The sequence below is a fragment of the Chaetodon trifascialis genome, chromosome 10 (genome assembly GCF_039877785.1).
Source record: "Chaetodon trifascialis isolate fChaTrf1 chromosome 10, fChaTrf1.hap1, whole genome shotgun sequence".
NCBI lineage: Eukaryota > Metazoa > Chordata > Actinopteri > Chaetodontiformes > Chaetodontidae > Chaetodon > Chaetodon trifascialis.
In genome coordinates, this window is record NC_092065.1 from 6,863,612 (window position 1) to 6,887,169 (window position 23,558).

The following is a 23,558-nucleotide window of genomic DNA, read 5'->3' on the forward strand; positions in this document are numbered from 1 at the left end:
GTCACAGTTAGGCTTTGATCACGCTCGGAAAAAACAGAGATGCTGTTTTAGCTTCCTGAGTAGAGCAGAGTGTAGCTGAGTGTCATTTCCCCAGCAGACAGACTGGCAGATGTTTAAGTGTTGGTGTTAGAGATGGTTACCTGTGACTAAAGTGATGTAGCACACATGCTGAGTGAGTGATGGAGACTCCATTTACTAGACTGGGCGATAATGCTGAGTCATCGAGGTCTGACTGTAAGAGTCAGTGTTACGATTGTTGGTGAGTCAGGTATATGCTGAATGTGGTGACAGATGCCCCCTCACATAGACTGCTCTATCCATGGCTCCTCTCAGCTGGCCCAATAAGCTCCCAGCCTTGAGTGAGTGGGTGGTTACTGGCAGGAGGAGCTGCTGTAACTTGGTGCCAAGTGATTTATGAATCACCAAGAGACTCTTTGACGTGTTCGGTTGATATGCTGTGGTGCCATTTGATGTTGCCCAACATCTCATTTCTCCCACCAAACATGAGCAAAGTAACGGCTTAATTTTTATCTTGACTGCACAGCTATTTTTGCGCAGTAAGTTTTGATCAGCGCTGACTAAAGAAAAACCAAATGTATTTAAAATATGCAGTACAGCCAGACTGAAATGACAGCCCCAGATCAGGTATCTTGCAGTTCTGAACGGGTAGAGTGTCGGAGTGGGCGCACTACAAAAGGAATGTAAAATAAGTGATAGTATAGGAGATTTTCACTGCCAGCTCCATTAAATTTTCCTTCTGGTGTTAAGATATCCAGATGATGCTGCTGCTCCCAGTGCCGCTAATTGCTAGAGGTGGACTTCTGGGCCAAGGAGGTTAGCACAAACTGGGATCCAGGCCAAACTTTTTATGTTCTAATAGCCATGAGCAGACAACCGATCATGTTGCTGACCACTTAATGGTGATAGAGCAGGAACAGCTCAGTTTATTGCCGTTTAAGGGTTGCATGAAAGCCTTGCTTGGATTTTTGATACCAAAATGTTTTTCTCTCCCTGGTGGCAATATGATAGTTTAGCGCAGCAGTAGAGAATAGAAACATGACTTCCTGTCATGTTGCAAATGTGTTTATTTGAATACATTTTAAAGTGCATGTTATTCAAAGGAATAGTTTGACATTTGAGGAAATATCAATCATTAGTTTATTTTGGCTTGAAGACCACAAACAGGCGGAAACTGCTAGCTTGACTTTGCCTAAAGGTAACAAAATCCACCTGCCAACACAATTAAAGTTAATTCATTAACATGTTGTATAACTGTTACAGTAATTTTATTCATACAACACACAGTGATCTGGAATTGAGTTTCAAATTTGCCTTTGCTCTGCCACTTTCAGTGCCAGATCTGTTTTAACCCGTTAGCTCACTTCCAAACTTTTTTTAATGTTCTCTCAATTGCAGCATGTGGCGTTCAGGTGTCTTGACTGACTTAGTTTGGTTAGATGTGTGTTCTGTGCAGCTGCCCTATTAAAGCTGTAGTGATGGGGTAGCAGCAGTAGTTAATTGGTTGTTGTGACAATAAATCTACTAAAAATAAGCCTTAAACCAAATTGTAATCCTACATTTGTCAGCTTATTTTCCTCTTAAACAAAAATAAGGATATAGTTTTTTTTTTTTTTTTTCAGTTTTTCCACATTAGCTGTGCTACTCTATAATCTTTCAAAGCAGAGGCGCCCTCTGAGGTACCTTTATCTGGAGGTCTTTATTTTCTGACCTTACACCTTGTTTATGGGCCTGTGTAGATCAGTCAAACTAGCAGCAGTGACTGCAGGGATTAAACATTCCCAGCACTGATGTGCTATTACAGAAAAAGACTGACCTTCAGATATGTGCAAATGACTGGGTTGTTGCTGCCGTTAAGTGCGACATTACCCTGCAAATAAACTCCCATCTGCTGTCAATTCCCTGCTCATAAAGAAACAATGCATTCTTCCTATTAAGTGAAGATAAACTATATTATCTACGTAGCCTGACAGACCTGTTGTTTTTCTCTCAGCTGGATGGCACACCATTTGGCAAAGAATGACACCAGTTAAGTTTCTTTTATTTGCTCAAACTGGTCTGAATACATGAATAGGAGATTTTAATAAAGGGTATCCATCGAGAGAAAAGTAATAACAGTTTCCCAGTCCACCCACACTGAACCCCCAGCAGATCTGCAGCACTATATACTGGCACGTTCACGTAGCGGTATGGTAAACAGTATTCCCACATGCTGAACGTGAAGCTGCACTTCCTCTTAAGAAATAGATCTGTACATGGGGAAAAATTATTTGATACAGCGACTTGCTGACGGGATTGCTCTGCTGCACTGGTAACCATTTGTGCTGGATTCCTAAGAGGCTGTGCGACTGGGTTGTTTTTAGAAGCTGCTGTGCCAGTTGTGCCTTGACCCCATCTCTGTTTGTTTACAGTTGGCCCACAGATGTTCAACTATGTGGACCCAGTTTTCTGAGCCATTTACCCTGCATCCTCTCTGGGGATAAAGATCTGTACCCCCGCAAATAAGCCATAGGCCATCTGATGACGCACTGTGGGGGCAGCATCATCTGTGATATACATGCAGAATCAGCCATTGTGGTTGCTTAACACCAAGCATTACAGTTCTCCATGGTGTGAAACTGCAAACAGGCTATTCTAATTTTGCCCCAGAAACGCCTTGTGACTGAATTTAGCTACCAGCATCTGTCACTTTTGTTTAACTGATGTGAATGATTATATTCTTAGCTATGTAAATGCTGTCCTGTCTATTACAAAGTGGTTACACTTTTTCTAAAAAAAGATATGATTATCCCACACTTCTGTGTAGGCATCCTGAAGCAGTTCCCATCAGTCATCATCAGCATGAATTACCATTAACTTAGTGTGCTCTTGTTTTCGAAGCCCACTTTATCAAGGAGCGTTTTGTTGTACTTTCAAACACCTTTTTATAGACATTCACTGGCTTCAAGCTGGAGAGTTACCAGAACAGGTCAGCCTCATAAGTCTGGGATTGATGAATCCTATCATACTGAACTGACTTCATGTCTAATGAGGAGCCTCCATGGATATATCCAGTCTAAGTTAACCACGTTTCCACCAGCAGAGCAGCCCCAGGATCCCTTTGCAGCATCCCAGCTCCTCCTATCTATGGCTCACGCAGTCCACACTGCTTTTCAAAGCCATTTGTCAAACCTCTGCCCACATTAAATTATCATGACCCAAGAGAGATGTCTACCCCTAGGAAGAGACTCTGAGCCCCAGTCAGACAGATAGGGTGTACAGTGTCTGAGACAGAGAACTGAATGAAAAATGGACTGCGCAAAAATCTAGGTTTGTTCACACTGTGCTCTGATTGTGCAGCTGTATTATCAAAGTATGAACAATGCCTGACAAAAAAAGAAAAGTTCCCTGTGGCTGCTGTGTGTTGTAGATCACTCCTGGCATCGTAAATCATCTCGTATGTTTTAATAATAGTCACATGCAGCCCAGCACACCTTGAGACTCCCATGACTGCTCTCAATGGTAATAAAAAGATAAACTGAAAGGACACCAGATGGTGTTTTGCCACAGAAACTCCATGAAAGGTTTCTAATGTGACTCAGAGTTGAATCATTCACGTTAAATATGAGTTGGGGGCCCCTGGCGAGGAGCAAAGCTTTCACATTATTCAGTTCTTTTCTATTCATTAATAATAACAGCTCCCTAATGAGCTGGTCAGACTTAAAACCAAAATTCTCTTTTTAAAAGGAAGTTGATTTTGAGACAGTGTGCAGTTATTTTGAGATGAAAGACAAATACAGATCAGATGCTTTGCAGAAAATTATCCATTAGTGGGTAGAAGGGCAGAATTCTTAAAATATTGATAAATACTGTATTCCTTAGTCAGAGGCAAACCATATACTGAAATGACTTCTTAACCACTTAGTTCCTCTGATTTTGAAACAAGCAGAGTTAGCGAGACCATTGGTAGGCAGCAATCATGTGCGAGTGTGTTTGTGTGTGCACTGCACTCTTAATAAGGAATTCTAGTAAAAGGGGAGCCTGATGTTTCAGCTTCCTCCCTGTTGGCTTGGGAAAAGTATGCTAGAAATGCTCTAATTTGTCCTGCAAGATATTCAGTTTCCCTGCCATGTTTCTCTCTGCCTAACAAAACACAGAGTACAAAGAAAACGAGACACACTCAAAAAAGAAATGAAGAATCTCTGAAATCCCTTTCCTTGAATTTCTTTGTAAGCATCTATTAGACTCATTGCTTTTCCAAATAACAACAAGGGTCTCTGCACTGTAATATGCTTACCAAAGTGGAACAAATCATATTTGTAGTAGTCACTACGGTTGGGCCATTGGGTGAATATATTGGTGATTGGTCATTCTTATTCTTGCTAATTTAATGGTCTGCCACCAAGGAACAAGTGAGCCACTGCTCAGTGTCAGACTCTCATTCAACAAGCATCCAATTGGGATGCAACGGCTGCACACACCTGCGCAAATATATCCAGTTTTTCTTAATGTCTGTCTCAGTGCTCTAAAAGAGACTTCAGTGGCTTCTTTGCTAATAGACTTGCACTGAAGCTCACACTGGTCTGCACCTGACTGTGTGTGCATTTGAAATTGCTAGATTGGTCACATGGTTTGTTAGGTGGCAGAGAAAACAAAAAAACCAAAACACCTTAACACACTTATTATTTGCTCAGTATTAAACCCTATGTATCTTATATACTTCATTTAATCTTAAATTTGTCCATACTGTAATTCTGCTTCTTGTCTGCTGTGCACATATGGCATCTATTGCATGTCTGTTGGTCCTAGAAAAGGAATCCCACCTCCATTGCTCCTCCTGAGGTTTTATCTGGAGTTTCTCCATGTCTGAATTGAGGGTATAAGGTTAGCGCATGTCTTGTGTTCAGATTGTAAAGCCCTCTGAGAAAAATGTGTGGTTTTAGGGTTTCTAAATAAAACAGACTTAACTATAATCATCCAAAACATTGCTGTATTATCAGATAGTTTAATGATCTGATCTACACCAAATCCCAACAGTCTTTCCCAGCTACCTGTCTGTTATTTATAAATTATTATTTGCACGTTGCCAACTCTACCATGAAGACACCAGCTGTGATTACCCAAGGGGTTTGTAATGCAAATCTTAGTTCACTATTTGCTGATTTTTGCACCTGTAAAGTACACATGCATACCAAAGTGCAGGCAGTCATCATGTGACAGACAGTGACTCACCATGCGGTGGACGTGTTGTAGGGCAGGAGCGTGGGGCTGTGGCTCTCCCCTCTGAGGCTGTGTCTGGGCTGGTAGTGGCTGGAGACCATGGGTTGGGCTTGAGCCTGGGCTTCGCTCTCCTCTGGCATGGACCTGTTCCACTGACTCCGAGCCTTCTTCAGCCAGCGTCCTCCCAGACCCCATTTCTCCAGGTAGACGCGGCACAGCTCGTAGTTTATGGCTGAGTAGTAGAGAAAGTCCAGCGCCAGCAGCACCATGACAAAGAAGCCGTAGATCCACACGCCGACCAGGGCTGTATAATTACTGCGGGAGAGACAGACTGGGAGTATTAGCACAGTCTGGGAAAGATGATGATAAACACTCCTCACATGCGCAGCAATACCATCCAGTCACCCTTAAGCTGGGCCCTTAAATCCCAAAACTATGATAGAGCTGCCAGGTGTGAATGTTTGCTGTTCATCCATGTGGCAAGACCAAGATGATCTTCAAATCCTCCCTTGATAAAAACTAGTTAAATATATTAAAAAAAAACCCTCCATCTGTTCCATTTGCTGCTTCTTAAATACTGCTTCTCAAATTGGACAAAGAATTTCATTAGCACAAGAGACTTTTTAATCCATCTCATATTGGCTTCTCTGTAGTGCCTCCAAAAATCTGTGCTCCTAGTTTTCACCTCTCATAAATTTTCTGTGTTCTGTGTTACATGATCCAACTGGATTTAAGTGGGGAACATTTGAACTTTCTTTCAGTCCACCCACATCCATAAAGCACATCAAGGTAAATGTGCAGAAATAGCTTCCTCAGAATTTTGAGAAGCAGTATTTGCCAAACAGGGAAATAAATATCTGGGTGTGATGTCTGTGATGGCAGCCTGAGGACATTCAATTGGGAAATATGACACAAATTGAAAGTGATTCAGTCCTATTAGGACACTTCGATTAGACAGAACAAAAACTCTGAGAGACAGAGCTGACACAGGATATTACTTCGAAATAGAGATTTATTTTGATGGGAAACCCATCTTTTATGTCACTCCGACACACTTGCAACACTGCAGTTTGTTTGGCTGCATGGATTTAAGCCAAAAAAAAAGTGATGTCCAAGTGCTTCAGTTAATCAAGGAAATCCACTTGTGTCTGAAAATGATGTGGCCTTGAGGATATTTATCTGAATAAATGGCTTCACAGTGAACATCAGAGCACCTCAAATGAGCACTAAGGCACACGAATGCCACCGCTGCACTCAAATCTAAATGTATACTTAACTGCATTTACCTTTCCTCACCTCTATGTCGGAGACGTTTACCTATAATTTAGTTTGAATGTCTACTAAGGTAATTTGAGGGTGCAGCAGGCTTTCTGTATTTGAGTCAACTTGAGGTTAAGCACACTACAGTATGTGCACAGTCCTTGGAGGCATCCATCATGACCACACAGTGAAAACAAATGTTATTCAATATTTAACACAGCTTCCTCAGAGAGGGAAAGCAGATTCAATTGATTATCTGTCAAAGGTGTGTAGCTTTCGGTGTTGTGTTTTCAAATTTTTATTCTCAGATGACGTTTCCACTCTGAATCCACTTCAATTCTGCAGCATTTCAGCTGCTCTTAAACCCTCGGTGGAGAAACGCCTTTGGTTTTACCTTGAACTGCAGTAAATCTCTATAATACCATTTTCACCATGCAGTGTGAGTAGAGAGCAGAATTATGGCTGGTTAAATTCGCTTGGCCAGTGGTAAATATCAAGCCTGCAGTCCCATGGCCCAGTGAGCCAGGATGAAAGAATGGCCCAACACGCCATCTGACACGAAAATGAAATATCATGACCTGCTGCAGGGCAGTGTGAACTGTCCAAGACAGGCATGCTGGGAGGGCATTAGTACAAGAGAGCTGCGGTTTTGTCACCCAAACCTCCCACCAAGCGCTCCCACAGAACAAGACGCTCATTTTTCTGTCCTTCACTCGGCTTAAATCGGCTTATCCTGCAAAGAAATAAGTGTCTTCAGGTGTTTGTGTCCTCTGTGAAACTATACTGTTATATCATGTGCAGTGTGTGTAGTGTAGTGTAGTGTAGTGTAATGTAGTGTAGTGTGGTTTACTATCAATGATACCCCAAAGTATCATTCCTACGTGATATGTATTAGGATACCATAGTGGTACTTGATAGAATAGCCAGCACTTAACACCTGCTTTGTGAGGGATCATGTGGAGGCGTGACACTCATAAACACAACTGCTTTCAGCATCTGCTCTTCTCTGTGGTGGTTTTCAATGCCTCTGTGGGTGTGGATCAATGTCAGCGAACCCTCCAAGTTAGAGGCAAACTGTGTCAATGAGTGCGATGCTGTCAGGGGAGCGAAACGCTTGTGAGCAAGCAGACTGTAACCGGCTGTTTTCATCTGATCTGAGAAAATGTCACCTCTGAGACTGTTTGTTCCACCATAGCTGCTCCCAGAAAACTCTACTCAAGATTTAGTTTTTCCCTAATTACCTCTGCCAAGTCGAGGAGGTTACGCTTTTGTCCTGTTTGTGTTAGTATTTAAAGAAAAAAAAAAAAACCACATCGCAGATTTTAATTTAATTTGGTGGAAAGTTCTGCCAAGGACAGCACAATGCCATGGCCATTAATATAACACTTTACATTTTGGGCTCATTATGCCTATACAGAGGCATAGAAGTAAATATACTTCTTGTTATTATATTATTATTATTCATATTATTACTTTAGATTTGAATTAGTTAGTCAAACTCCAGAAAAATAATTACTGTTTTGATGATCGATCATTTTCAAAAAAAAAAAAAAAATTGTGGATAATGCTAACATTCTCCAGTTTGAGCCTCACAAATGTGAAGATTAGCTGCTTTTCTTTGTCATATATTATATATTGATTGTAAACTGAATATTTTGGGAACAAATAAACCATTTTTAGTGTTGCATCTGGCTCTGAGAAGTTGTGATGGGTATGTTATAGCCCAACATGTTAGGTTCTGTTGTGTTTTGGGTTCTGGGTTGTTGTTTTGTTGTTCTCCCTCCCTCTTTCTGTTCTCCCCTCTCTGCAGTGCATGTGTGTGGCAAGGGGGCGTGGCTGGTCCTGGCTCTCTGGCAGTTGATGAGGCACACCTGACTCCCATTCATTCATCTTCTCCATAAAAACCCGGCATTTTCACTACTCCAGTGCCAGATTATTCTGACACGTTTTGGTAGAGCTTCCTAGCTGTTTGGTATTCTTTGTGAGATCATTCCTCGAGACTTTCTCTTTCGCTGCACGTAAGAGATTTCCTTTCTTACTTTGTTAACCTGGTTTTTTCCTCTCTTGTTTCTTTCACAGCACCTTGGTTGCCTCATCGTGCTGTCAGAGAGCCGGCCTACTCCATAGTCTTTGTGTTTCAGTTGAATTAATAAACTTTGTTACTTTTTTGCAAACCCTTTTGTCTCTGCGTCTGCGTCGGGGTCCAGTTTATTGTGACCGGTGTAACACAACAATTAATTAAAAAAATCACCAGATTAATCGATCATGAAAACGATTACTTGCAGGCCTGCATTGCTAATTTCAAGGTTAATTTAATCAGAAAACAATTCATCCTTGTGCAAAGTCAGAATTTTCTCACACAGCGTGCAAAAAAGCATGTAGTCATCACTAGCTGGCAAGGCAAGCAGACTTATTAAACTGGGAGCAGTTACTTTTTAATGTTAAGGCACTTAAAGTATGCTGTGAGCAGCAGTATTATATGGGAAAAAATAAAGTATAGAAAAAAAATGGATTGGACTTATCCAACCGTGGCATTCATTATTAAAGGATTTTGATCAGATCAGTAGCAAAAAAAAATGTAATTGGCGCATCCCTACTTCTCACCAGGCCTTGTCTTTTTCCAGTTATTTAAAGCAGAGGGTCAGGCAAAGGGCCTACTGTCCCTGTGGATTCCATGGATTTAGTTTTTTCTCCATAATCAACAAGACCCACTGTCCATCATCATGTATGTTTGACCCAAATCCAGATGTAGAGTGAAAATTTTTGAATATGCTCTGTTGTTTAAGTACTGAATTCAGAATTGGCAGCCTTGGCAGAGATATGGACTCTCTGAGGGCTTTTGAGGTCTGAGTGAAATGACAGTGTATGACGGCCCCTTTTTCACAAAGTCAGGTTTGAACTAACACGTACTTTGTGTTGTATATCCTTTAAGTCTATGGCCAGAAGGAATGCCTTAACCTAGTTGCAATTTGCGGGGGGAGATGGGGGAGATTTCGCCATGTCTGCTTTTGATATCCTCCCCTCTAGTCATTCATTTTATCCTCAGTGGGGGTGCATGTTATCCCCGCATCTAGTCATACTGAGTAAAATAAGGATGTAATTACTGTTGGATATTAAAATATAGGCCTAATTACTGCAGCTGGTTCAAGAAAAAAGTATTGGACGTTGTTCAAGCTTACCAGAATCTGAATTTCTTCATTATAATTTTGTTTGCATGCTGGTCTTACCCGTCAGTGTAGTCTATATTTTCACATGTGGTGTCATACAACTGTGCTATCTATCTATCTATCTATCTATCTATCTATCTATCTATCTATCTATCTATCTATCTATCTATCTATCTATCTATCTATCTATGCAAAAAATACACACACACATATATTGAGACTGTAATGCCATTTCAATTTTATATTGAGACTGCAGTTCTGTCTTTAACCTGAAAACCGTCTGCTGAAACAGTACCAATGGACCACATACCTTGCATATAAATGATGCTTTCTTATTGATGATGGCTTTTTTGCATGCTTTTGGCAAAGGCAGATGCAGTGTAAAGGGGTCAAATAGCAGGCTGTTTTTATAGTCTTACTTACTTGTGTGCATAACCATCTGAGGTGGTGGTGAGGTTGATCTGCATGACCATCTGGAACTCAGTCTCGTTGCAGCAGTATTTGAAGGCGGTGTTGTTGTGGTGGCAACAGAACATGTACGTCTTGTTGTCCGACAGGCGTGGGCAGTGAAAGCCAAAGTGGTAACGCCCCTTGTGGTCGGAGTAGGGTTCACAAACTCGGTAATGAGCAGAGAGGGCTGCAATTTTGGGAAAGATAAAGATTTTGAGATAAAGTTATGCAGAAATTTTCAGGAAGGAAGCATTTTAGTACCACAGGAAACAAGAAGGACTCTCTGAGCAGAGTTTGCGTTTCTCCCTACTCTGAAAAATGACAACCCCTTATTACATCCCCCATTTCAAAAATGTTGAGATGCTGTGTAAAATGTGAATAAAAACAGAAAGCAATCATTGCAAACAAACTGTGTTTAGGACAACAGTTTTACAAAGTGTTCCTGAGCCCATGTAGTGACATCCTTTATTCAATCATGTGTTCACAAAGTGGTGAACCTCGCTCCATCCTCTCTTGTGAACGACTGAGCCTTTCCAGGATCTCCCTTTCACACCCAATCATGATACTATCACCTGTTACCAATCAACCTGTTTACCTGTGGAATGATCCAAACAGGTGTTTATGGAGTGTTCCACATCTTTCCCAGTCTTTAGTTGCTCTTTGTGAAACATCTTGCTGCATCAAATTCAGAATAGGCATATATTTACAAAACTCAGTGAAGTTGATGAACCGAAACATTAAATATTTTGTCTTTGTACTGTTATCCAATGAGTATATGTCAAAAAGGATTAGCAAATTAACACATTCTGTGTCATTTGTGTTTTGCACAGCATCCAATTGTTTTTGGAAACAGTATTGTAGAATTGTTGACAGAAAGCAGCTCTCACACAAACACTTTTCAACATGCAGCAAGCAATCTGCAAAGTTTGTTTTCTTTGGAGGCCTCCAAAAAGACATGATTGGAGAGAGTGTGTGTAATAATAATGGTGTAGGACAAGGAACAGAAAACTGTGAAGCAGCAATAATAATCAGGTAGGAGACATCACATTAGGCATACAGGCCCTGATGGCAAAAACTCTGTTCCCTTTATTCTTGAAGGAGCATAATAACCCAAACAACAGGCATAAAGTGAAGTGCATCTAAGTTTTTAGGTCATTATGTAAACATAAGGGTGTCGCTGCAACTTAATAGAAACACCAAATATGCTCTTCAGACCAGATGTAGAATTTGTTTTGTCAGAATTGGATTTGAATCCCTAGATGGTGTCTTTTGTTGATGTCAGAATAAAGAGTTACACAGAGAGATTAAAGTTTGGAATATTTCTTTTTCTTTCCACATTACTACATGAACTGAACTCAAATGAATGAGGCAGGGCTGCACCAGTCTCTTTATCTGTTCATCAGGCTTAAATGACCCTAAAAATTCTCCTGTTTCTTTTTTGGCAGCTGAAGTCACACAGGCTGACAGAGTCATAGAGTTTATTGTCGAGCACTGCAAAGATATGTGGTACAAATAGTAGTCTGCCTTATTTGCATTCATCTGTAGCTGTGCATTCAAGTCCCTGCAGCCTCAGGAGAAGATAAATCTGTGCATCGTTGCTGCCACAAGGGGAAACATTGTTGTTTTTGTTATAAAATCTGGCAAACCAATAAACTTTTGCTTGAAAAGGATATCACAGGAATGTACTTCGTCAGGAGCTGAGACACCACCTGATCATAACAAATTACCAGTCTGTCAGAGAAGTGAACTTGATATAGCGAGTGTCAGATTACAGGGCAGGTGATACTTAATGCACATCACAATGAACCAGGACATATCCACCCGTGCACCTCCTTCATAACTAATCAGTGTCAGCCTTGTAGCATCCTTTCACTTTCCATTACTCATAAAAGACTAAGAATTAATGGTCCAATTTTCCTAGAATCAGACCTTATAAGTTGCTTAGAAATAAGAACAACCTAAAATAAGAACTTAGACTAACACATCAGCATCCTAAAATACCCATAAATATTGGCAGTCAGAATTGTGACCAATAAATGTATGTAGACATTTAGCATTTGAAAAATAAACTAGTCTGCTCTCTGTGATGGGCAGTGTGTGTAATGCTGAAACTGTTTCTGAATTACCATAAATGTATCTTTGGCATTTCTTTACTGAAACTGACCTTTCACAAAACTGCCCTCCTTGGTTACTGTTGCTATGCCTGCCAAGCTTTCCATTCTCACCCTGCATGTGTAGCTAGCTGATATAAGCTAATGCTAATGCTTAAACTCCAGATTTAATTTCCATGTGACACATTATAAAAGAGAACCCCGTAAATGGGCCTTAAATATGTACTTGATGGATGCGTACCTGATACAATGCTAAAAGACTGAGGCTAAAGCTACATCTCAGGCAGAACATCAGCATCTTGACCAGCTGTTCATACATGTAATGTATACAAGGGAGCAGCATTGTTTGTGTATTTCAGTGTAGAGTCACTTCGCCCAACAGCATGGTATTGAAAATAAGAAATAATAAAAAATAGGCTTAGTAAAATGTTGCTGTGGTTAGATTTAGATCTGAGGATGTGAGGAATAAGCCATGAATTTGGCAAATATAGTGGTATCTAACGCAAGTTTGGCTGGAGTTGCTGGAGTGTGAACATCCCCAAAACAAACATAACAGGACTGAGCTGCTATCATTACTATAAATTCTGATATAGTTGTATCTTAGCTCTCAGATTATTAGTCCTGAACTGGTAAAATAAAATAATGTATAGAGCTCATAACCTGCCCAATCAGGCAATGATATCAGCCATGTGCGTCATTTGCTGATTCTGTAATAAATGAACCTCTGTGATTTTCTTTTTTACTTGATCACTCTCAGTCTAAGCAGATATTATACAACTTCATGTGAAGTGTAAGCAGATTCATCTTATTGTAACGGATATGTCTTTGTCTTGCGTGTGTCCTTTCATCAGTGGAGCCTGAAAATCTGGCACTGTTGTTAGTAAAAGTGTTGCTGTGGTTTAGTTCAAGGTCCACTTATGTTGCGGGGTGATAGAAGTCTTTCAGTAATCTCAGGCAGGGACAGATCAGCATTTGAAAGGAGAGAGCTCTTTCAGGTTATAATGAGCTTGGTGTGGCCAGCCATCTTTCTTTCGACAACCCTAATTCTAGGAGAAGAGGGAATAAAATGAAGCGGTACTGAAGGGCAGTAGGATTAGAAGTCAAGAGCGGTTTCTGCAGCGAGAGAAAACTCTTCATTTGACCTTTGCATCAACTGCACAATTTGGCGAATCAGTGAAACTGTTCTGCAGTCAACTTGTGTTATTTATAACGCATAAATCCACGTACTCAATGGGTCAACAGTTGTACATGAACTGGCAATAAGGAAACGCACGCCCTCCCCATCGGAAGAGGACCATAAAGTCCTGTAACGATGCAAGACTTAAAGGTTTGGAAAGAGAAGCGCTCTGGCTTCTCAAATGAACAACAGCTGCTTCTGGAAACCATACAGTTATAAACAAGCCCACCTGCTTAATTGCATTAACACCTCTTGAAATTTAGGATACAGTTAACAGCTTGGCTCTTGCATTGCAGTATGTTTACAACCTGCGGTCTGAAAACTGCTGTGGCTCTCTCCCAGTCCCCCAACAACGAGCAACATCTGAACATCAGTCAGTGCTCACACATATTGTTTATTTATGGCTACAATCACGCTCTCAGTTTGTTGTCTTTGGACAAAACGTTGACGTTGTTGTAATTGTATTTCAATTAGTGATATTGACTAAAGTGACTCATTCTTTTGGAGTTTACATAAGCTGTTAAATGCATTTCAAATTCCCTTATCTTAAGATAAGTATGCTTGACCCTTTTGGTTTCATTAATACCTGAGAAAAGAGCTAAATATGAAAACAGTCCCAACAATGCATACCACCATACTGCATGCCATCAACTTCTAGAACATCAACAAATTTGGCAATGTGCCAATCATTTATCAAGTCAAAAATGCCAAACACGCACTGCTTTTTAGCTTTTCATCTATGAATATGACCGGTCCAGGGTGTACCCCGCCTCTCGCCCGTTGACAGCTGGGATAGGCTCCAGCCCCCCCACAACCCCAAAAGGGATAGGCGGTATAGAAAATGGATGGATGGATGGATGGATGGATGAATATGTGTTTTTTTTTCTATTATTCTATTATTGTTAATTGAATTTTGGGTTTTGGATTGTTGGTCAAATAAAACAAATTTGACAAGATCACCACAATGTCTGGAAAGGTTTATGCCAATTTTAATGGCAAATTTTCTATTTTTATACACAAAGAATTGCTATATTAATTTAAAAAAATGGAAGATTAATTGATTTTAAATAGTTGTTAGATGCAGCCCTACTGTCAGTATCACCTGTCTGTGATAGGGCGATTAATTTCAACAATTTTACAAGTAAATTTAAGGTCAGTTACTGAGAATATAATACATTTTTATAAAAATAAATCCACTTTTTAAGTTTGCAGGCAAGCTGTCCAGTCATTTTATTGTATCAGTCAGTTGATTTAGTTTTAAAGTCTGCAGTGTTCATCACAGTAACAGTTCTTCTCATTATTTCTGAGAAAAAAAAAACCAAACTGAGTCATTCTGAGTAATAAATTCCTGAAAAATCTGTGAAATGCCCTCAAAGAAAAGCTGCAGTTAATCTGTGTGGAAAGTTTTAACTTATTCTATAACTCAGTCTTCCTGACTGCCAAAATGGTGGAAATCAAGGGATTCCACCCTGTCTCTGGCGCCGAATCCTTTTTTTGTTTATGTGTTCAAATTTAAAAGTTGATACCATCTTTCATGCACATTCACTCTGCTGATTATTTTGGATTTAACTTTTACTCTAAATGACTTCTCCCTCCAAAACTTGCCCTATTTTGTCATTTTTTTTAAACAGAGTTGGCATCTTTTCCCTTGTGCATAATATATATTCCATATCTCAGAGGTGTGGGAGTTCTTCTCTTTGTACCCTTAGGGGTTGTAATGTGCTCTCTTTGCAGTTTTATACTGCATGGCCTCATTTAGAGAGCGCCCTACGGTTCAAGGTAGACTTTTTTTTTGGCAATTGTCCCTTGTTGTGTCTCTGATTTAACTTCTGGCCACTAGATGCCAACTTCTATCCAGAAAACTGTGTCTTTTGGGGTTGTTTCCTGTATTTGCTTCATGGCACTGGTGGCTCACTCAGTAAAGAACTCACTCAGTAGAGACCCTCATTTTGGAGCATCCAGAGTTTATAGAAACTGTTCCTTGCATGCCTATTATGAGCACACCCTGAAACTCTTATATGAGTGTCTAGTGGCTCCTGTAATTTAAAAAAAAAAATTGAACTTTTGAGGGCCAGGCAGGCAGACTCACTGATAAGAACACAGTCAACTTTACAGACCTGCGGTGGACAGCAGGAGGAAGATGACCGTCAGGACATTGAAGGACTGCCGGCTGGTGATAGTCATCTTCTCGTCCTCATGTGGGAGGAAGGGAGGGAGCAGGAGGGAGGGGAGGAGGGGGGCTGCTCTGCTTTAGCTGGACATTGGCATCCTCTGCTTGTTGACAGCTCCTCTCACATGGCTGCTGCCGCTGCCGGGAGTCAGGACTCCTGATGGGAAAGAGACACGCAGAGAGAGAAAAGATTAAGATATTTGATTTGGATTTCTGGAATTGCCGCCCTACTGTGTGGACAGCTTGTCTAGTGGCAAGCACCCATGATGACTTCTGAAATTGGTCCTCAGGTTTACATATAGACTTGGACATTAATATTAATTGAATCTGCACTCTAGCCAGATGGGGACTCTAATTTGTTCTATTCTTGCAGAAATACCAACAGAGATAACAGTTTTTCTGCTTTTGACAGGACAAGTGTTGGTGATACAGGTATTACAGACAGAGACCGGACAATTACTTGGTTAAATGAGAAAATGCTCACAAGAATAATTGACAATAAAGATAACCGTGAATAGCATTTTAATTTCCTGTTCCATATTTTTTTAGAATGCAATTAGGCATTAATTAAAGGGAAAGCGTTCTATACTTTTTTTTTTTTTTAATCCAAAATTACAGACTCATAAACTTAAGTGTTAGGGTTAGTTGCAGCCCTTATTATGCACTAATTCTGCCCTTTGACTGCACTTTCTTATGAGAACACATAATGTGTTGTGATATGTTATAACAGCAAAATGTTAAAGAAAGAGCTCAGTACACATAATAAATATTTTTCTTTGCTGAGTGTTTTGATCTGAAATCCATCTAATTTATCAGTTTGTCCCACTAAGAACTCAGATCTGCTTGCAATAGATTTGTGATTACATAACCATGCTTGCTAGTCAAGAAAAATGCTACAAGTGCACTAAAAGTATGGTGTTAGAGAAAGTGTTGTTTTTACCAAATATTTAATGAATTACGCAGAACTTGCTCCTTCAGCACAGTGTACAGAGTTGTGATTGCAGAACTGCTGAAGAGCAGTTTGCTTGTAAATGATGCATCGTGGGAGTTCATGAATTCTTCTTCTTCCACCTTAGTACCACTGTACAGTTACTATTCTAAGCTGCATCACAGGCATCGTCCACTGATACTAGGTCAGATTAATATGGTGGTGGCACATTCTGCTAAGCCATGATTGTCTCTATTTTTTGGCAAGTTGATTCCTTTAATAATACCAGAGGAAATTATATAAACTGTCCCTTCCCCTGAATTAGTTAAAGGTGATATTTATGGTAATTTATTACAAAGTCTGTCAAGGAACCATTTGCATTTGGCAGTTTTACAGAGTTGATGTGAGAAACACCTGGCAGTTGAATGTGACTTTGAAGCTCTTATCAGCATTAAGCCACATATGATAGAGGAAAGCAGCATGAGCTGAAAATATGCATAATAATGTTAAAGTTTAAGGGAGGTTGATGTGGAAGACACCAAAGCTTGCTGTCCACACAAGTGTTCTACCAAATAGGTTGTTAAAATGGTTTGGAAAATGTATTTTCTCCTCAAGACCAGAAAATCTACACCTCCCATATTTATGACATAAATTCATTTTCAACCAAAGTACCATAATCTGTCTTGGAAATGACCCCTCACAAACACCAAGGGCTTCAGCTTCAAGTTTGTGCAAAGAAAGTTAAACATCCTCTTTGTAGAAGCTGCACGGAAAGTATACAAATCTCCAGTCTTGAATTATTGAGAAGCTGACTGCAGCTGACAGCACGATAGAAACCACATATAAGGAGCAACAACAAGGGTGTATAGAAGGCCATCAGTGATGAAAAAGAATGCAATGGTGGATCCCATCCAGTTTAATGTTGCATCACAACGTCTACTGTTTGTCTTTTCGTTTTAACTGTCACCACTTTGTTTCACATGAACACACAATCAGAAGGTTAAGGCCAAGAGTGCAGAGGACCACAGCCTAAAACCATATACTTTCTCAGGAAAAGGTTCAGACAATACGTCGTTCATCTGGTCAGAAAAGCCAAGTTGTACCTACTTTTATAGCTCAGCAGCCTTTGAAGCTGAGGTGGTAATGTGGTCGTCATAGTGAGGAGGAAATGATAAAGAGACCAGCAGAGAGCTACATCATAGAAAAAGCATTGTGTTTACGGCTTGCACACAGGTCGCCACATTCCCGCTGTGTGTTCACCACCAGCTGTGAAGTCTGGGACATGTTTGTTTGACGAATGTTGTTCAGAACTTGATCACAATTTTGGTTGCAATCTAATCTTTATAAGTAAAGTTGCAACAGTTAGTTGATTAACTGATTAGGGCAATTGTAATTTGTATTTTTTGTTGTTGCTTTAATGAGGACCCCCCAGAAAGACTATTGACTACTATGTGGAAACTAATGGGGATCCCTTAAAGAATGAAGAATTGATTGATTAAAAAATAAAATAAATTAGTAAATCACCTCTTTCATTAATCAATTAATCATTTTTCAAGTAAAAATACCAAACATTTTATGGTTAAAGGTTCTCAGATGTGAGAATTCACTGCTGTTTTGTTTTGATCTTACATCGGTGCAAAAGACCAAAACAATATTTTTCACAGTGCAGACATGAATATTTTTCAGGTTTGGACTGTTGGTTAGACAGTATAAGTCACCTTATAATGATGGCACTTTCCACCTTTTTTTGATGTTTTATAGAACAAACATTTAATTTAGAACACAACCTGTAGATTAATTCAGAATGCTGCAACCCTATTTGAAAGAACACTGCCTTGATTGTTGCCAAAAAAAGAGTTTGTTCATGTAGGGTGTGGAGAAAGAAGCCCTTGACAATTTTCACAGCTTCCACACCTGTGCTCACCTGGTTAATCCATGCAGAAAGCAGGCATGGCAGATGGCTGGTCAGTTTCAGAAAGTTGTGAAAGTTGGGTGGCGCAGACCTCCGAATTAGAGGTTTTCCCAGGTCCAAAATGTAAGATCCAATCCAAAGTGCATTCATAGGAAACCCACCTAAACCCAACATACATAAATGCATTTTACTTTAAAAAGATTACCAACCTTCAAGGGACACACAAGCTGATCCGACCAAGCCCAAGAATAATTACTGCTGACTTTAGGATGCTTTATTATTTTTCTCAGCAGTTGACAGATCATGGTGCTCTGCCTCATGTCAAGAAACACAATGCAGACCTTAGACCTGCTGCAATACAATGTGACTTTGAACAGATTAGAACTGAACCCATTTTGAACCCTGTTCCTTTAAACTGAGAGGACGCAGAAGACATTTTCAGACTACCCGAACAACAACCCTACAAATATACATATTCGCCTTCACTCTGGGTGAGATGCAGCCTCTAGTTACTTATAAATATGGTATGTAGCCACGAGTGTGACATCAAGCACTACTGAAAAAAACATGTGCCTGAGCCTCCGTGGATAAACAGATGTACTGTAGGAAACTAAACTTGTGTAAACACCTTTAAGAACCTGGATCCCTGTCAGTTACTGTGTTAGCTACTGTCATTCTACCTGTTCCAGCTCCTACTTGTTGCCATGTTTGGTTGCACATGACCAAAACAATATACAAAGCTGTTGCTGAGGACCACGTGGACACTGACAGAATATGTACGTGGAGCACCGCAGGCTGTTTCTGTTGGAGTCTTTTAAAGCATTTTAGATCAGACAAGCTGTTCCCTCCTCAGAAAGCAGGCAGCTATTGTCCCAGGAGGCTTGTTAGAGTGGCGTTTTATATGCTTTTTTCCCATCTTTTTACTCCTGGTGAGAGCTTCAGTGTACTGCCAGATGACAACGTGCAGTACGGTGAGGGATTCCCATCCTCTCAAACCCCCCTATAAACGGACTCTGTCTTGAACAAGGGCATTATATACATTATATTGTCTTCTAAGTTTTTTCACATGGTATCACATCATTGTCACAATACTCCCTGAGCTGCACAGGCAATAAAAGGGCAAGGTTCACTTCATCACAGCACTGGGCTTGTTTGCAAAGAAGTGAAGGGTTTGTGTAATGAGCCTGATGGTAGTGAAGCAGAACATGTACTGTAAATACACAGGCGTGCATGCACACAGGCACACACAGCATAGTATATAGTGCATAGCTCCCTGGGACTGAAAATAGAACATACCGCCCAGCTGAACAGGCATGCAACACAGATGGAGGGTCTAGCTACTTGCTGTTTATGTCTGAGATCACACTAAAATATACATAAGGGCCATGACAACCCAGTCTTAGGACTCTCAGAGTAAACGTAAAGGCTGTTATGAGAGGAAATATCTAAAAAATTAAGAGACTTCTTGGGTAACCAAAAGCACACAGAGCTCGTTTATTTGTCTCCATGTTATTCACTGTTGTTGCCTGAGAGAAGGAGGAGATATTAAGTGACCAATTACTGCAGCAACCACTGTGAATGTAGCAGCACACTTTTCATCACAACACAGCGGGAGACCCCAATCTGTCAGAGGTTTGATGAGGGAAAGTGCAGTGGAAGATTCCGAGCTATTTGGAGATTACACACAGCGATACCCTGGCCCTATCTCATGAACATTCAACTCTTATTTTTGTTCAAACATTAACTTCAAAGTCTGCGACACGTTAATACGCTTTCTAAAAATCATTATTTATTTATTTTGGACTGGTATGTCTTTTATCCGAGAAGCTTTCAAGTTTGTAAAGGCATGAACTCGACACTGCAGATATCTCTCTCGACACCTTAACTTTTTAGCCTGTCGCAATGAGTACTCACATAGCCTTTTTTCTCCTCTGGATGGTAGTTGGATATTTATGCATCCTCTGTGCAGTGTTATTAGATATGTGTTTTCATCAGAACACACAAATGCACTCGCTGTTCAAGCTGGCCCTGCATCCATGTAAACATGTGTTATAAATCATCCTAAAACACAGCATTTGGAGTGAAGTACAGTTTAGATATGAGACTTTACATGGAGGATGAGCGACTGCATCTCTTATCTGGGTCTGCTGATGGGCTTGCATCCAAATACTGATCAGTATTCTGCTGCAACAAGCCCTGTGCCTAATTGATGCTCCCTTTGACTGCCATCATAATAAATTGGGTTTCATTCACTTTTGATGACATTAGCGCTTCACTCAGAAGCCCCTCAGCAATCCATTAGAGTATGGGCCTATGATGGCAGACTTGGAGTGATGATCTCATGATCATCACTGGCGCAGAGGACTTGTGTGGAGTTGTGTGTAGTGCAATTGTCAATGAGTAAAGAGGGCAGCCTGAGTCAGTGAAGAGGATGGCTGGTGTAGCACAACATAAGAACTACAGGTGGAGTTGTGGATATCACAAGACCAAATGTGAAGACAGTCAGGCCACACCTTCAGAGGGGCCACCGCCAACAGCTTTCATTGCAACATAAAAAAATGGTGAACTGCATGAAATTAAAATTTAGAAATATTAACAGCTTTCCAATCATTTTCTATGCTTTTCCTGTTCAGCACAGCTGGGTCTGAAACCTGTTCCAGCTAGCACTGGGTGAAGGCAGGCTACCTACTGAAGGGGATATACTAAGCTGAAACAGTTTTTCTCTCCCAATACATTTTTGATACCTATCTGCCCATACTGAGGACCAACCCAATACCAACCAATACTCATTCCACATAGTGAAACTTCTACATACCTGGCTGGCAGGTTGCCAGTCTGTCCCAGGAATAACACTTATGTATGCAGACAAATATAAATCATGCACACATATGGGAAACTAAACCTGGACTGAGGATTGAAATTAAAAGAGAAGAGCAGAAGCTGACAGAATGAATTCTGCAAAATGTCTTAATGAATCAGGATTTTCCCTACACCACCAGTGACCAGCACCGACAGGATCATGTTTGTCTACAGCTGGAACTGATAAGAATTCACCAAAGAAGTTGACTTTAGGTCAAAAAACAGTTTAACTTACTGTAAATATCACTGGAATATTATGTACTGTTAAGAGCCAGTAAATAAACCACTCTCATAATGAGTTTGCTTTATGTGGAGACCTTTACAAGCCTTCAGTGCCAGCCATAACCTCAGGCTCTGACCAGATTTAATGTTGGGCTGAATGATGCAGATTTAAATTTGATTTGCTGTATTTAAACTGACAAGAAAGAAGGAAACACTATCCCGTGAACGTCAAAGTCTGTTTTGTTGCCCTGAAAACTTTTACTGAAGCTTTGCAATGTGTCTGATTTTATAACAAAAGCTGGTGGGTCAAGATAAAAGGAAAGGCTGATTCACAGGTCCACCTTTTCAGGTATTTTAAATGTTCTAAATCGTCAAAATTATAGATACACAAAATGTTACTCAAGGAAAGTAAAAACAAGACAAATCTCAATACATGATTCAGGTAACATATTACACAGCTCCCCATAAAAAAGTCAAGATGAAACCTGTATTTTCTCTTTTCCTGTGACTTACAGAGGAGGCACAGTGCGGGCATCTTTCCATTACAGACTGATGAAGCACTGTCAGAGTAATAACTGTGTATTCATTAGTGTTGTATCACTGAGAGCTCAGACCTGCAGAAGGCAACATAAATTTGACTGATGAATGGAGGTTCGGCTTTGGTTTATGTGATCAGTCACCTGAATAAATTTTCCTGAACAAATATTCTAAATAAAATCCAGAGACAGCGATGTGTTTTGGTCTGGTGGCGCGATGTCACTCAGGAGACGTTTACATCACAGAAGATATGAGGAAGAATGTAACATATTAATTCATTAATAATTAGCATCCACAATGTAGTGTGCAGGAAATGAATACAGCCAGTCTATAAAAAAAAAACCCAAGGGAGAATAACACAGCAGGGTTGCCATAGAGCTTGTTGCGTTTCCAATATGGAAACATATTAGACTCAGCTATTGTGCAGTGCAGCCACCTTCCTGCATGGGTGGTCTGTTTCTGTTTTTGACTTGGGAATGGTTTGTTAGCCTCACACAAGGAGAAGATGAGAGAAAGGCGATAATCAAACTTAACGTGCTTCAAGCTCTACCTGCTGAGTGCTGTCATGTTGATGGAAACCATTCTGCCTCCTATTCACTTTGTCTCACACCCTTAATTCATCATCAGTTTGGATCACAAAGGCATATTGGAATACAATAAAGATAATTGTCTGTTTTATATATATTGATAGCTTTGGTAATACCCGGTTTAAATGGCAGCACAGCATCACATTGTTAAAAACAATCTACTGAAGTAAGGCTTTTAGTTGATATTACTGCAGAGGGCAATATCAGCAGCATCCATCTGGAAATGAAGCACCCCAGCAGAGGCTCCAAGCAGATCTGAGCATTGCTCATTTCATCTCGTTACACTGCTCCAGCCTCATTTCAACTTGAATAAGCAACTGATATTAACGCTAAGGAGGTGACAAGAAAAGAAATCAAATACCTTTCTTTAAGTTTTAATCACACAGAGAAACCGTGACAAGGGTAATTGTAACACGTGAAAACTCGGCAGTGATTAGTATCACCCAGTAGCTGACAGGAGAAAGTCTATTCTTGACCAAATGAGAATTTAACGGGGTAATTCTTTCTTCAGTAATTTTTGCTTGGCAGTAAATATATGCATGCAGCGAGAGAGAGGCGGCTAATGAGACAGCTACTGGAGTCTAATAAGTTGAATTCATTATACAATCAAGGTCTAAGAGTCAGTTGGGGGATGAACATTTTTAATATGATGCAGATCTACAAAGATGTGTTTCCATGTGATGCTGTGTGAATGAATCCAGCTCTCTTGATGCCACATGTGCCTTTGTGAGAGACTGGATTCTTATGGTTATTGATAAAAGCTTGATTAGACAAAAGAGAAAGAAGCTTAAGTGCTTAGCACCCACCTCTTTTGACTTACACTGAAACTATTCTTTTGATTATTTAATTAGTGAAATTAATCAATGATTTACTCAATGTAAAGATTTGCTGTTTTTCTTTGATTAATATCATTGTAAATTTAATATGTTCAGTTGCTAAAACAGTCTCACCACAAGGTCCA

At 40.1% G+C, this 23,558-nt stretch overlaps 1 protein-coding gene across 2 annotated transcripts in view; it reads right to left on the bottom strand.

Annotated features, from left to right (window-relative positions):
* shisal1b (shisa like 1b) overlaps positions 1–23,558 on the bottom strand; it is a 39,841-nt gene that overhangs the window by 5,309 nt on the left and 10,974 nt on the right. Inside the window, exons 2-4 of one of the 2 annotated variants that reach the window (XM_070972193.1) lie at positions 15,500–15,709; positions 10,068–10,281; positions 5,230–5,532 (exon numbers count right to left, since the gene is read on the bottom strand). In XM_070972193.1, coding sequence (XP_070828294.1) covers positions 5,230–5,532; positions 10,068–10,281; positions 15,500–15,566 — 584 coding nt within the window. In that variant the 5' untranslated portion in view covers positions 15,567–15,709. Of the gene's footprint in view, positions 1–5,225; positions 5,533–10,067; positions 10,282–15,499; positions 15,710–23,558 lie in introns of those variants that run through there. The other variant, XM_070972192.1, reaches the window with a different exon arrangement.